Here is a 15,515-nt window from a genome sequence, read left to right on the forward strand (position 1 = left end):
CTTACTCTATCATCCAATTTAGATTGGACTTGTCTATATTTAGATGTAGGCCTAACCGCCGAGAACAACAACAGATGCGCAGCATATGACACTTATTACAGTCTTCGGCATTGTATGGAAGGGGAAAACCCTACTAACAATGTCAGACGACATTGTATTGGATTACCCTGTTGAATCAGAATTTGTACAGGCTCTTAAAGAAGCACAAAGTAAGGACTCTACATGTGTGCAGACCCTTCTCACAGAGGCAAGCAAAGAAAACCCAAATATCGTCATAGAGTTGTCAAATGATGATTGGATGAAAGACCCTGATGTCGAGCTCCCCCCAGTTATGCTGTTGGGTATGTACAACACAGCCATGCTATTATTTGATCTTGAAAATGTTTTTCTAGAGTTTGAATTTGTTCAATCAAAATGAACAGATTCATGTCTCCCAATAAATCAGTACAAATAGGGAGACCGGGTATGGTTGTAATTTTTGGCCAAATTTTGTTTAGCATTTAAACTTTTGCAGATAAAATCATTAAACTTGTATTAGATAGTTTTGCAGGCTAATTTCAAACCAGTACGCTGATATGGCTAGTTAAACACCCAACAAACAAACACAGAACGTTCCCCTAACGTTAGTATTTGGTTCTTCTTGTTTTTTTTGTTTTTTTGTTTTTTTATAGAACCAAATAGCCTAATAACCCTCTAAGAATGTTCTTTTAGGTTTATTTTTTTTATTGTTTCCAGAACGTTGGTGGGTGATTCTTTTTAAATAACCTAAACATAACTTCGACCAAAATAATGGTAATTTGTAGGTTATTATTTTTCAACCATAAAATAACATTTCCAGAACATTGCAGGGTAGTTATTTTAAATAACCAAAAAACAACTTATACAGAACATCCCCTAATGGTTATTGAGAAGCTAAAGTGCAGCTAAATGCTTTATTGTCACTCCCACATCCTAAAATTAATTAAATGAAATTAAAATGTAAATTTAAATAAAATAAAGTTGTGTGACTCTATACATTTGTAATAATTACACATAATTGGTTTTGTAAATAGTTTGTAAAGTGTGTAAATGCATTTGCATTCTTAAAAAGCAACCTTTAGGGTCCATTTGCATAAACTGCAAATGAAACAAAGTCTAAGTTTTTTCTTTAAGACTAGTCATACCATTTTTTTAAGAGAGTTATATGAAAATTTCACTTGGACTAATTTGAGACCAAAAACCATGCTTGTGTTTATGCAACTTGCCCCGGTTTGTAACACAGGTCCCTTCTCCATGTTAAATGTGTTTAAAAGACCCCTGCATGAAACCAACACTGCTTGTTGCTTATCAACATGAAAATAACAAACCATTAATTTGAATTTGTCCTCATTGTCCTCATCAGTACAGCCATAAAATACCCAAGTATGTCATCAGCTGTTTGGGAGATGTTGTAAATTGTATATAGTTACATGTGAGGTCAGCTAATGACTACTTTCACATGCACCTACACAACTGCATTGGAACTGCCTATAAAAACAATCAAAACCTTAAAGCCATATTAAACAAATGTTTTGACTTAATTCAAGTAATCAGCACATAATGTTAAATAAACTAATGAGTTTTCATCAAGGAGAAATTGATGCCCTTTCACTTATCACTGGAATTATAGTTAACAGCTCAGGGCACTTTTGGAATTAAGGTCACAAGGTATAAGCACCTGTGTGGATCAGATTTCGGGCAGCTGTGTGGTCAGTCTGATTGGAGGACAATGCTGTCACACCTCATGATTTGTTGAAACGGAGAGTTGGATTCTATTCCTGGCTCGTTTAGTGGTGATATCACCAGCAATGCTTTCCACTCAGCTGTGCATCTGGCATATTTATCGAACTCAGCCTCTGTGTTGTTGGTGAAAACAATAATCAAGGCATCCTTGACATGCAATTGCCCTGCACTGATCACATGTCATTTGTACTAAAAATACAGGATATAGAGCAACAGTGATAATATAAATAGCCATAAAAACAGACAGGTAAGAAGCGGAAAGGGTTGTCAATATTAGCCATGCTCTCCCACGGCGCTGTGAGTCGAAAGGCCACGTTCTTGACAGAGAGAAGGCGGTCGTCTTTAGAAAAGACCAAAGGTCATAGACAACCAGGGTTGGACTTTCTTTGTCCCCCTGTTCTCGATGACCTGTTAACTCACCACTGGAGGGACATTCAGGATGGATTCTCTGATCCAGAGCAACTGAACAAAGTGTTAGAGTTTCAGAGTGATGAACTGCTGTGGACTGCTCAGAAACAGGGTGAGTCAGATCTGATGAACAGGATGGAGATATAAAATATTATTTTAGAGAAGACAATGAAGAATTGTTTATATTTCAGCATCATTACTTTGGTCTGAAGTGTGAATAAATGTGTAAACTCAACTTTGTGCATTCATAATGTTTCAGAGAGGACTTTTGCTAATTAAAATAGAACAATTCAATGCTATTCATATCAGTCATGTTCTTGAGTTTCAATATCCTGCTGAAAGGCAGCATATGTTGTGCATCTGTTGTGAATAACACCAACCAACATATGTTGAAGTTTGGATACTGGTTCCCAAAATTTGGATTCAGGTATGCTGGTGCAATTAACTGGCTTCTTAAATAGCTTAAATAGGTTTAGTGTTTGTTTTGTTTTGTGCAGGACTAGTGGGTGCAGCAAATCAATGTTGTTCACCAGCAAGTGCTAGTCAGTGATGCCATTTCTTTTTCTTTTTTCTAGTGAACAACATTGTTTTGCAGGTCAACCAGCTATACCAGCAAAGAACCAGTTTGGACCAGCATGAAAGGCTGATCTTTTTAGCAGTCTCACCCATAGATATCATATATAAAGGCTAGATGTCTTATGGCGCAGTCACTTCCGGCATCATCGTTCGGCCATCTTGTGACAGTGCTCTGTGCATTAAGGTGAATGATCAGCACGCACACAAATCCTCTTATCTCGCTGAAATCTTGACGGATTTACAAACGGTTTGGTTTCTTACAAACGTTATTAACGTGGCTATAATTCCGAATGCTTGAACATGTATGTTATAATTTTTCATATGTATGCAGTGTATGTATGCAGTGTCATAACTACATCTCTGACGTTTATAACAAACCAAACCGTTTGAAAATCGGTAGAAAAATGAGCAAGTTATGGTTATTTAAAAGTACATGCACCATTGAAGTAGTGAGCGAGTACACTGTAGCAAGATGGCCGCCACGTGCGGACGTCGACCTCCATTGGCCAGCAGTGCGCACGAGACATCTATCCTTTATATATGATATCTATGGTCTCACCCCTCTTTCACACCGCAAGCGCGAGCGGCGCATCCGCGCAACTACATCATCACTGCAGCAGCAGACTCCCGCGAGTATTCACACTGGAAGCGTAGTGCAGCGGCTGCAAACCGTGTTTGGCAGACAATATAACCATTTCAAACAATGGGTCAGTTCTTTCAACATTTTTGTTTTTATAATAATACACCTTACTTTCACCCAAAACGAATAATTAAAAAGTTTAAATGGGTAAATACATATTTGTTATAATTAATTTTCTTTTCTGGCATAATTGTTAAAACACTAGACTTTGGCATTGTTGTTAAAACTCTTGACATGCTTATTCTGTGCATTTTGAGCACGTTTTGTGTTAAATCACATTTATTTTGTCCATCAAAAGCATCAAAAGTGTTCTTTCACTTTAATTGAGCGTGAGCAGCACAGCAAAAAATAGACCGGACGCCGAAACCCCGCTGCACTGCTGTTCACGCGACGTTCCTGCTTGACGCTCACGCGCTGCTCCTGCTCCCGGTGTGAATGCACTCATTGATTAACATGGACGCCGAAAAAAATACGCGCTGCTCACGTGCCGCTGACGCTTGCGGTGTGAAACCGGGGTCATTCTGACATCACATGTAGAAATCATATTCTAAATAAACTAATATAATGTATTAAAGGAGTTCACCCAAAAAGGAAAATGTGTCATCATTGTTCTTTTGTCATTCGAAACTGTAAGACTTTCAATAATCGACTTGGTTCCCAGATAGCAAGCACAGTCGGGCCGATTCCGGCTGAAATGCGTCACTGTTGGCTCACTGTCGGCACCGGTGAACAGATAATGGGCCAGATCCGTGCCAACTGTGCATAACACATCTGGCTGACTTACGGCTTTTTCTGTATGGGCCAGCCTCGGCTGAAAGCAGTTGTACTTGTGTCAGGTCCATACTCGGTATAGCTGTGTGTATTTATAATCGGCCCGAGTTAGTTTTGTCACAAGCGGGCCACTACTACAATTAAGGAACTCAGCCGCTTGAAAAAAAGTTTTGGCGGTTAACATACTCGGTATAGCTTTGTGTATTTACAATCGGCCCGAGTTCGTTTTGTCATAAGCGGGCCACTACTACAATTAAGGAACTCAGCCGCTTGAAAAAAGGTTTTGGCGGTTAATTTAAATCCTGAGGAAGATCCTGCAGACGCAGACCAACGTTTTCGAGAGGAATCATTCATCTGAAAAAACGAGTAAGTAATTTAATTCATTTATTGTTCTAGTGCTGTTTGATGTATTAATTGTCAAGATAAATATAGTTTTGTTTTATATCTAACGTTAGATCAGATGTTTACGATGATAATACGTTAAAAATCCATTCGGTCCCGGAGAGAGTGTTGATGAGAAGGCCTAACGTTACGGTCTCTTTTTAGAATAAATTTGAGTCTTTTTTTTTTATTAGAAATACTGCTGTTCTGTATCCAGTGCACTGTGATTTTGGCTAATGAAATGATATTGAGTTATACCGGTATTCTTGTGCTCAAATTTAGTCAGCCAATTCGTCTTATTCAACGAGTGATTAGTTGGTTCATAGGAGTCGAATCATAGGAGTCGGACTAACGTTGCGCTTTCGGCGCCATAGTTCTCTATACAGGCGACTCTTTCTGATTTGATTCACTAACCTCTCAAAAGAGTCATTTATTTGTGATTCGAACTACACTGACCACAGTGTACAACTTACACCCGCGGAGACGTGTAGGCTACAATCTGAAATAAAAAAATAAGATTTATTTGCTTTTAACACTGCTGTGGGGAACTCCAAAATGGAAAAGCGCTGTAAGATACAAGAGAAGCTGCAAAATAAGTGCAGCTTCTTAATTCATTGTCTTTGGCACGTCTTGTGTTCTTGAATGTAGCGTAATCTGCGTTAGCATTTTAGAGTTAAAGAAAAATGTAAAGCGTAGGCTATATATCACTGTGTAATGTTATTAAAATGGTAGTTCTTCTTAACATTTTACTGCAGAGGGGATTACTGGGATTACTATGATTATGATCGAACATCTGAACGCACTGTTTGGAATCTGACCCAACACTTTTTACAGATATTTTTGTAACACTACAATAAGGTTTCATTCGTTAATATAAGTTTAACTACATTAGTTAAGATGGACTAAGAATGCACAATACTTAAGCATTTATTCATTTTAGTTCATTTTCATTTTAGCATTTGCTAATGCATTATTAAAATCAAAATTTGTATTACTTAATGTTAACATTAGTTAATGCACAGTGAACTCATTTTTATTATATTTTTTTATTGTATTTTTATTAGCTAATGTTAACAAAGACTGTAACAAATGTATTGTTCATTGGTAATGTTAGTTAACACATTAACTAGCCTAATTTTAACAATTGAGACCTTATTGTAAAGTGTTGCCTATATTTTAAACTGCTGTGTGAACTCTGGCAACAACATTTGTTAAACCTATGTGCTTAAACTAATGCTTAAGATTTAATATTGACCTCACAATATCTATTCCTTTATTTAACAGATGCAGTTCAGAGAAACCCTCACAGCTAATGCTGCTGAGATGGAGATCGAGGTATCATGGACTGGCAGCAGATCGAGGGGCAGACACAAGATAAGTTTAAATCTATGTAAAAACACACACCTCTTTAACCTAGCATAAACATAACACACTCTCACATTTCTAAAATTCACATCTGTTAAAGGATTGTTAGGCTGCATAAATTCGGTCAACCAGAACCGGAAACACTTCCCATAACACTGAATGTACTTGTTACATCGTAAGAAGAATGGCATCTATGCTAATGTTAGTCTCTCTGTCTCAGTCTTATCCCAAGGTTACTGTAGTCAGCCGGATCTAGGCCATATCCAGACCAGATGATGGACCTGGACCCTCAGATGACCACAACAGCCCTGAATGCCAGACCAGAACATCACAACTAGACGAGACCTAGACACAAACACTGTGAAGACCCCTTTGACACAACAGTCCTCAGCACAGTCATCGGATCAGATCCACGAGAACCAGACCAGTCCTCCGCACAGACCCAACGGCCAGCTTCAACTTTTATTGTACAAATATCTATTGTACAAGTTCTCAAATTCACATCTACATGCTCTCGAGTTTTGCTACTCTTTTACCTTGATGTAATCTTTTCCAATCTTCAAGCAAAAGGAGCTGAATAAAATACTCTGAATGATATCAATCCACAATCTGACTTGTGAAGCGACCTGAATCCTAACACACACCATGTTCGTTGTTTGACCAGAGGAGAACTGCCCCCCTGACTAAGCCTGTTTTTCTTTCTCCATTCTGTCACTGATGGAGTTTAGGTTCTTGGCTTCTTGCCACTGTCGCCTCTGGCTTGCTTAGTTGGGGACACTTATTCTTAATAATATTGATCTGCCTGCATTGACACCATTATATGAGAACTGAACTGAGCTGGACGATGACATCACTGTTTTCTGCAGAGCTGTTTAATAATGAAAATGAACTCTTTTTATAATTGATATACTTTATACAGTTATTGAACAGAACTGAATCAACACTGAACTGAATTCAGCTGAACAATGACACTATTTTCTTTTTAGAGCAGCTTTACAGCCAAATTGAACTGTTTGCATCATTGATCATTGTCCTGTTTAACCCTGTAAAGCTGCTTTGAAACAGTCATTACTGTATATAGCGCTAGATATTTAATGGTGACTTGACATTTGCAAAAGGAATTTATTTAGTGTTAAAGAGTGAAAGATAGTTTGTGTGTGAAAGAGTGATGTTTTTATTTTAATCGTATACAGTAAATATAATTTACTTGTTATTTTGTAGTTTACATATTGTGTTGTAAATAAATGTTAATAGTGTGTATTTGTTCATTGTTAATACAGGTTTATATTAAAGTGTATTAGTTCATTTTATAATAAAAACCCTTAATCTGTTTAAATGGTTGAATTTGTGTTTCACTGCCACTGTTTCACAGTTTCTGGGCCACATCTGGCCCGGGGACCCAGCCGACACTCAGCCAGATCTGTCTTACAGTGCCTGGGCCAGACCTGGTCCATATCAATAAATAAGAGTCATTTTACAGGGTGTGGGCCACATATGGCCCGGGGACCCAGCCGACTCTCAGCCAGATCTGTCTTACAGTGCCTGGGCCAGACCTGGGCCATATCAATAAATAAGAGTCATTTTACAGGGTGAGGGCCACATCTGGGCCAGAGGAAGTTGTTTAAGTCCGTTTTCAGTGTGTTGGGCCAGTTTTGGGCCGGGGACCCAGCCAGAACTGGGCCAGAATTGAAGCAAGGATGAGGCCCAGAGGTGGGCCAGACAAATTTTGCTACGTGGGTTTAACTTTGTTAAACTTGCTTAAATCCAAGTCTTCTAAAGAGACAAGATCGCTTTATATGATGAACAGATTTAAGTTATGCCTTTATTTGCATATAAACATTGATCATCGCATGTATTTTGAACACATCACATAAGCGGAACCTCAACTGTAGGCTACTTGGTTGATATTTTCATTAAAAAAAATCTTCCATTTGTGTTTCAAAGATGAACGAAAGTCTGAACCCCTCATTTACACTGCACACGTGTGCGGTGCATTACGTGCAACAAGGTTTTATTCCGTCCTCCACGCGGTGCCAACTCACACCAGGAACATTTGGAGCGGAGCGACTGGATGCGCGAGACCACGTGATTTGCCTGTCCGACGTGGTTTTTCTTGTTTTTTTGGGGTTTCTACCATACAGTCTATGGTTTCTACCAAGGATATTGGTGTGTAATACGTTTGGGAGTTTGCACAGGGTGTTTATTTTGAAATTGACAATGTTTTTTTTTACTTTTATTTTGTATTTCTGGTGCGACTTGGACGCGCGTCCTTCAAAAATAGACTAGGCGCCTATATTTAGCGAAGCGGTGCGGAGAGCCGCTTCTGGGAAGCTTCTGAAACGCGCCGCGTCGCGGCCGGTGTAAACACAAGCATTGACTAGAATGGGCGCGATCAGCTCCGGTAGCCGTGTCGCAGCCGTAAGACGTTTGCGGTGTAAATGAGGGGTTATGGGTTTGGAATGACATGAGGGTGAGTAAATAATGAATTTCCAATTGAATTTGACAGTCTATTGACCAATAATCAGATTTAACATTTTTGCTAATGATCTGCTGTAAATTTGGACATCAACTGGATATGAAGACTTCAGATGCAAAAGCCTTTAAGTGCCATCTGAAATTTCCTTCTAGAATCATTTTTAGCAAGCTTGTATGTTTATGTTCAGTTATTTCACTTTAATGGCAATGAAAATTACCTATTAATTGTCATTAAAGTGGAATTACTGAACTTAAATATACGAACTTGATAAAAATGCAATTTTAGAAGAAAATTTCAGATAGCACTTAGAGGCTTTTCTGAAGTCTTCATAAATTACATATATATATGACATATACGAGTCATACTGTAATCCAGGCTTCGACTCCGGACAGCGCGTCTGCTAGTAAACTCCCCTCACATTCCCTACACTCACTCTTGATGAGACAGGCGTCTTACATGAGACACACAGACATTTTGAAGCTTTTCATGCAAGGATAACAAAGCTTGTGTCTTTTAAAATAGACTAAACTTGCCACGCTCTACAAGTCTTTTATCACTTATAAAGCCCTTAACTCACAGCATTGTGCTGCACATTGTCTGTGGGCGGATGGCACATTACTGAGGTGAGGAATCTGTGTGGAGTTGACACAGGATTTCTAAGGGATTGTGGTAATCTTCTGTGCATATGAATGTCATGCACAGATCAATACTCGAGAGCCCTGATCCCTGTTTGGTTCGGTCTCCATGCAACACTCCTACTACTCATTCTGCAGATTCCAGTAAAGATTTTCCTGGTGTGCCCTCACAATAAATGATCTCATACAACCCACAGATTATGCCATTGCAATTAAACTCTCTGCTTCTACTATAAATATCTAACCTGTTACGCTATAGGCACTTTTTGGCATAGGCTACATGGTAGTAGCATATAAAATTTGATTAGTTTAACAGAGCATGTCTTAACTGTCCCTGAAAGATGGGTATTATTCAAATAAAACAAAAGTCTACAAATGGACATAGATGTTTGCAGCTCAAAGGATTTAGCATCTATCTCATACATCAACAACTAAAAATGGCGCCAGTAAGCTATGACCAACTGATGGAGAACAATGGCTTACTAAAAATAGAGACAAAAAGAGCTTGAAGCCATTGGAAAACATGACTAGCACTATATAAACTCAAGTCCTTGAAAGCATAGGCCATTTGAGAAATTAGGCGGAGATGCTAAGAACTATGTGCTTTGAGAACCTCTGTTCAACTGTGCAGCTGAATGGATGGCAGGCTCTGCTGGATGATAACTGTGAGTTAGGACAAGATCATTGGGAAAGAGCTCATTTACGCTCCTTGTGGCTCTATAGAGCTGTAGTGAAGGGAGACTCCAGAGGGCTTCGAACCCTCCTTAAAAGGAACTATATTGATGTTGATGTGTTTTACAATGTGAGCCGGGAGGAACTCGAGTGGAAATCTCACACAGAAACCACATTTGGACCCTCAGGTAAAACAGTCATTTGTGGGACAGGTATTTTGAAAATATTGTACTTTTTTGTGTTGTGTTGTTGGATAAAACAAAGATTGAGTTTACTCCCAGTTGATAACAGAGATAAAACATTTTATTTTGCTACTGTGGAGCATTTATAATTTCAGATTTGTTTTAGATGTATTATTTCTCTATTATTTTATATTTTGAGTATTTTAAAATCTATTATTTTAAGACTTTATTGTAGTATACCTACTCTTATTACTTTATTTCATTAATATTATTTTATTTACTTTTTTAGAATCTATTCTGAAATATACTACTGGTCAAAAGTTTGGCACCAGTACAAATTATTATTTTTTTATTTTATTTATTTTTTTGGAAAGAATGCTCACCAAGGCTGCATTTATTTTATTATTTTAATAGATTTTAAAATGTAATATTCCTGTGATGGCAAAGGTGAATTGTCGTCATTACTCCAGTCTTCAGTCAGTGTCACATTATATAAGTGCCATTTAATAAGTCCTCATTTTAACATTTTGTCTTATTTTCTGTAAGATTCAGCGTTAGCGACCCGGAGCTATATCTAACACAGATGGATCTCTACCTGTCACGATAATATAAAACTCTCCTGATATTAGGGTAACAATTACAGAAGAATAAAGTAAAGCATATGTTGTTACCTTTTGGAGCTTGGAAAGGTTCAGTTTGAGCAGATGTTTTATACCATCTTCACTGTCCTAGTCAGAGCTCATTTCACATTCAGCATCTGGCTCATATTCACAATCTCAAACATATTCTCAAAACTATCATTTTCAAAATATTTTGATCGCTGAAAGCTTCTTCACCAGATCCACCATCAAGTGACAGTGACACTATTGATTGCGTTCAGTACTTGCTCTGCAGTAAATCGCTGAGCCGTTTCAAGTTTTGATGATCTGTTTTTTAGTTTAGTTTTTTCCTACAGTTACTCACTTCATCATTGTGTATCAGACATTGCTACCTTGTGGAATACAGTGAATAATTGCACTTATTCAGTCATCAAAGATTAAATTATCATTGTGCAGAAAAAATATATACTTACACTGTTACACGCCTCATGTACTTTTTACAATAATGGGAATACAGGCATTTCTTTTATAATTTTTCTTGCTATATTGTTTATAAGGAATTGATTGAGGAATACTAAGAAGGTATATACTTTAAAAAATGAACAAGGAGGAAGGTAGTGAATGACGTTTAAAGGTTAAAAAAACATATCGCAGTTGTGATTGTCTGGTAATACTTCCCATTTCAGGTCTTTGGTCTTTGGAGTACAAAAGAGAACTGACAAGCCCACTGTGTATTGCTGCTGCACAAGGTTTCTCTGAATGTCTACAGTATTTACTGGAGCACGGCGCACACCCCAACCTTCTCGCAGGAGGAAGAGCAGCACTTCATGAGGCCTGTGTTAACGCCAACACTGAATGTGTAGAGCTGCTGCTGGAACATGGAGCTAATCCTAACCAGATTACAGAGGAGGGACTGACTGCCTTACATCTCTGCAGAACACCACAATCACTACGGTATCATCATTTGAAAATCATACATATAGTATTAATACACCTTATTTTTTTCATTATCATGAGTATAATTCAAACGCAATAGTAAAATATACTAAAGTATATTGATAAGTATAAGTAATAAAGTATGAATATGTAGTCAAATTATGTGTTGGTTTACATTAATAATGAAAACCATATTAATATTTTATCTTTAGTGCAAAATGTGCAGCAAGTTCTTCCCCCCGAAAATAATTACACCTATTGTTTTTGCAGTGCAAGCTGGATTATTCAAAAAGTAGGCCTATCTATAATCAATTTTAGGAAAAATCAGTTCAAGCTGCAGTGTGTGTATTCTCTCATATTGAGCATTTGCTGTACATTTTTATTGTAGTTGTGCAAAAGCCTTGGTGAGATATGGTGCCAAGGTGAACATACCCAGTGAGGAAGAGGAAGAAACGCCATTGCATGTGGCAGCTAGACACGGTCTGCCCCACCATGCACAGCTGTACCTACGATTCGGAACCTGTGTAAACCATAGCAGCTCTTCGGGTGAAACACCACTGGGGGTGGTTTGTGGAGTCGCACCAGAAACGACAGCCAACAGCGAAGATGAACGATACCTCGAGCTCTGTCATCTCCTCCTGGCCTATGGAGCAAACATTAATTTAGCTGATAAAGAACGCCGCAGTCCTCTGCACAAGGCAGCCCGCAATGTTCAGCATAAGATGGTGGACCTTCTTTTGAATCATGGGGCTGATATCAATGCCATTGACTACAACGGATGTTCACCGCTATCTAGTGTTCTACAGAGCTCTGTGGTTCGGCAAGAATGGGAACCTCACATGGTTGTTCAGACCTTGTTAAATCACGGCTCCATTAAAGTCTGGCCACAAGCACTGCTGAAGGTGATATAATAGCATTAGATAATAGCATTTTCAATACTCGACACATTTTTTTACTTCTCATACTACTGAAAATCGTGTCTTTTAAAAGTCTTTTAATTTGCTGATGTCTCATGCATTTTCTATCTCTTTGATATGATCAGTTTTTAAAATTAATTAATCGAATGTTTTTTTTGTTTGTTTTTTTTAAGGTATTGACAGCCTGTGCAGGGGCACCTAAAACGGTGGAAATCCTGTTTAACTCATATACACATGTTCCTGTAACCTACAAATGGGTTGAGGCCATACCTGAGGATACCTTTCATGTGAGTCTCTTATCATTTCACCAGGATCTTTGCATTCATACTATATGAAACCTGTGTAAACATGATTTATAGCATAATTATTTCAAATACTGTGTAGCAAAACAAGGCTAAAGACTTAAAGGAAAATCAAATCAGCTTTGGAATGAGTCAATGCATGTTTGCATTATTGTACCATAGTGAAGCAAAATAAATAAATATTAATACATTGATTATTTTTTATAGCTTCACCAACCCTTTTATGAGTCTCTTTTTGCACTGGAGTATAGACCGCGTAGTTTACAGCATCTGTGTCGGTCTGCACTGAGGAAACAGTTTGGGAAAAACTGCTACTCACTCATTCCCAGTCTCCCTGTGCCAAAGCCACTACAGCAGTATCTTCTTCTGGAACCGGAAGGGTACATTGACTAGAAGTAGAACCAGACCTTTTGGCAAATAAAACTTTAGATAACTTCTGAAGGCTTTTTTAGCGTTATAAATTAGTCTGACAAAGCTGACTTCCTTACATTTCACTTGCAGTGAAAATACAGTGATATTTTTAGATATCTTTTTTTTCACCTGTTTTTCACCTGTCATACAGTATATAGACTGATGTATTAGTGTAAGTAGGGTGAATTGCCCTAAAGTGGGCAAATGTCTGCTCATATTTGAGGATAAAGTAATCATCAAACAAGAAACACCTTGTGTGAAGACCACCCAAAGGTCAGTGACATAGCTATTTTTTCAAAAAATAGTATAACTTTGTATGTATAAACTATATTTTTTATATTTTTACCAAATTTCCTAGTGTCCCACTTTACAAAATGTGGTTTCGATAAGTGGGACAGTATTATTAGCCAAATGTGGGATCGTACTTCCGTCAGTCAAAAATGTGTGGTGGGGCATGGTTTGTGGGACAAAAATGGTTATTTACAGGGTTTTAGTGTTGTTGTGCAATATTAGAATGAATTCTGACTCAAGGTTGAATCTAGGCTGAAGTTTGATCAATCTGTGGGGTTTTATTTTTTATTTTATTTTTTTTTTGCAAGTTGTCAGATTTTATATTTTGCCTTTAAATAGGCCTAGGCTATGCCTGTTGTGATTGTATGTATTTGTTGTTAAGTAAAATTAACTAGAGAACAGTCAGGAATTCTGACTGTGCATTTAACTGTTTTCTATAACATAGGCCTATGATAATAGTTGCTTAATGTCATTATAATAAATGCATCAAAACTATCATATTGTATTATTTGTCTAATGATGTTCAATTATCCATGTTTCATCCATCCATAACCAAGATAATTACTAACTTGAGAAGATTTCACTATTCTACATGAATCAAGGTGATTGTGGCCTTTTATCATAGACTTGTCAGTGTCCCACATTAGGGACACAACATTAATGCTCTTAGTGTAAGTCGTCTGAAACTATCATTTCTTTTATGAATGTGTAATATGTATTTTCTTTTTTGATTTGATTAGGACAAATCCAGGGGATTTTATTTTTTGTGTCTATTTAATGTTTTGGCTACACATGGCAATATGTCACAAGTCTGAAATGCAAAAAATGTCCCATATTTGGCCAATAGCTTTACAATACATTTTATTGTTTGAATGGCACTGCTATGTGTATGCTATGAATTCTTCTTTAGGCTTAATTTCTATAAATATGTAGTTACAGCTCATTTGATGTTTTTGTATAATTATTTAATTAAGAAATAATTTTCTTGTTTGTCCTCCAATAAAATAATATCTTTTGTCAAGTCTCCTTGATAAAAATAATCTTATGTTTGTGCTTTGTAAGGTGCACTGAGCAGTAGCTACCCAGCAAACACAGAACATTGGCACAACGTACCCAAACAACAACATGGCCAAAAGGTTGCTATAACTACGTTGTGTGGTGAAGGTTGTTACAGCGTTGTCACAATGTTGACATTAAACCACTGTTCAGGGCAGGCCATTGCTTAAAGGCACACTATGCAAGATTTGTACCTTAATATAACAGCTTCGAAATCATTTTGATGGTAAACGAACTCGTAGTAGGGCGAATCATCCCGATAGCAAAGCAGGGGGGGACGCCGCTGGCAAAACCACCAATGCAGGTTTGAGAGGTGGCGCCCCGACAAATCTCGCGAGAATCACGACTTGCTTTACAGCTCAACGTCACATACATCAACAATTATGAAGCAGCCTCTATGGAAGACACTAGCACGCATTTCAGATGTGAATCATGGCAGAGTCGACGAAGAAAGCGCGGTCAGAAGAGTCAAGGAAAAGAAAATGACGGCTCTGCGTGAGTGGTATTTACGACAGTAACGTTAATACAAGTACTCCACAGTCGCTGTTTGAGAAAAACGGAAACTGCATAGTGTGCCTTTAAGGTTATGCCTATGGTGTCTTGACAACCACTGGACTTGAAAGCTGGGGCACGTTCAAGTTCAAAACGGTGCGCAACGTTTTGCTACGGTTTCCGGGTTGAATGTCATTTTTCCTGGAAACGGCGTGCACCGGTGTGCAACGGGGTTTGAGATCATGTTTGAGATACGTTTTCTCTTGTTTGGTGGGTGTGTCAGAACTGCAGTCCAATCAGCAGCAACATGTATATAAAACACAGGGTATTAAAGTGACCTCGCACAATGGGTTCAAGGAAAGTAATTTATTAATGTGTTCGATGCAGCTCGGTATACGCAACAACTGAGGATATTAGAAGACATGTTTGTCGTAAGTTTTATTGTAAAAATATAGGATATCAACATAATGATGTAGTTGTTTATATTTTTAGCTTCATTGCAAGTGTATGACATTTGGTATAGAAATAAACAATGGTAGGCTAATTAAGTGCTTTTCCTAAAAATGAGAAAGAAAATACAGGGTATTAAAACAGTATGAACTACAAATAAAGTCAGTATGTGAGGCTAAATAGATGTGTTTTAG

At 37.8% G+C, this 15,515-nt stretch overlaps 1 protein-coding gene across 1 annotated transcript; it reads left to right on the top strand.

The window, feature by feature from the left end:
• Window positions 1–139: 139 nt before the first annotated feature.
• asb18 (ankyrin repeat and SOCS box containing 18) lies at window positions 140–14,200 on the top strand (the record flags this gene model as incomplete). Its single annotated transcript, XM_084422428.1, has 5 exons — window positions 140–341; window positions 11,153–11,420; window positions 11,791–12,304; window positions 12,493–12,606; window positions 12,829–14,200. 5 exons carry the CDS (start codon window positions 140–142, stop codon window positions 13,012–13,014), a joined length of 1,284 nt encoding a protein of 427 aa, XP_084278554.1. The 3' UTR covers window positions 13,015–14,200.
• Window positions 14,201–15,515: the final 1,315 nt, after the last annotated feature.

This window comes from Rutilus rutilus, assembly GCF_951802725.1.
Source record: "Rutilus rutilus genome assembly, chromosome: 10".
In the NCBI taxonomy this organism is placed as follows: Eukaryota; Metazoa; Chordata; class Actinopteri; order Cypriniformes; family Leuciscidae; genus Rutilus; species Rutilus rutilus.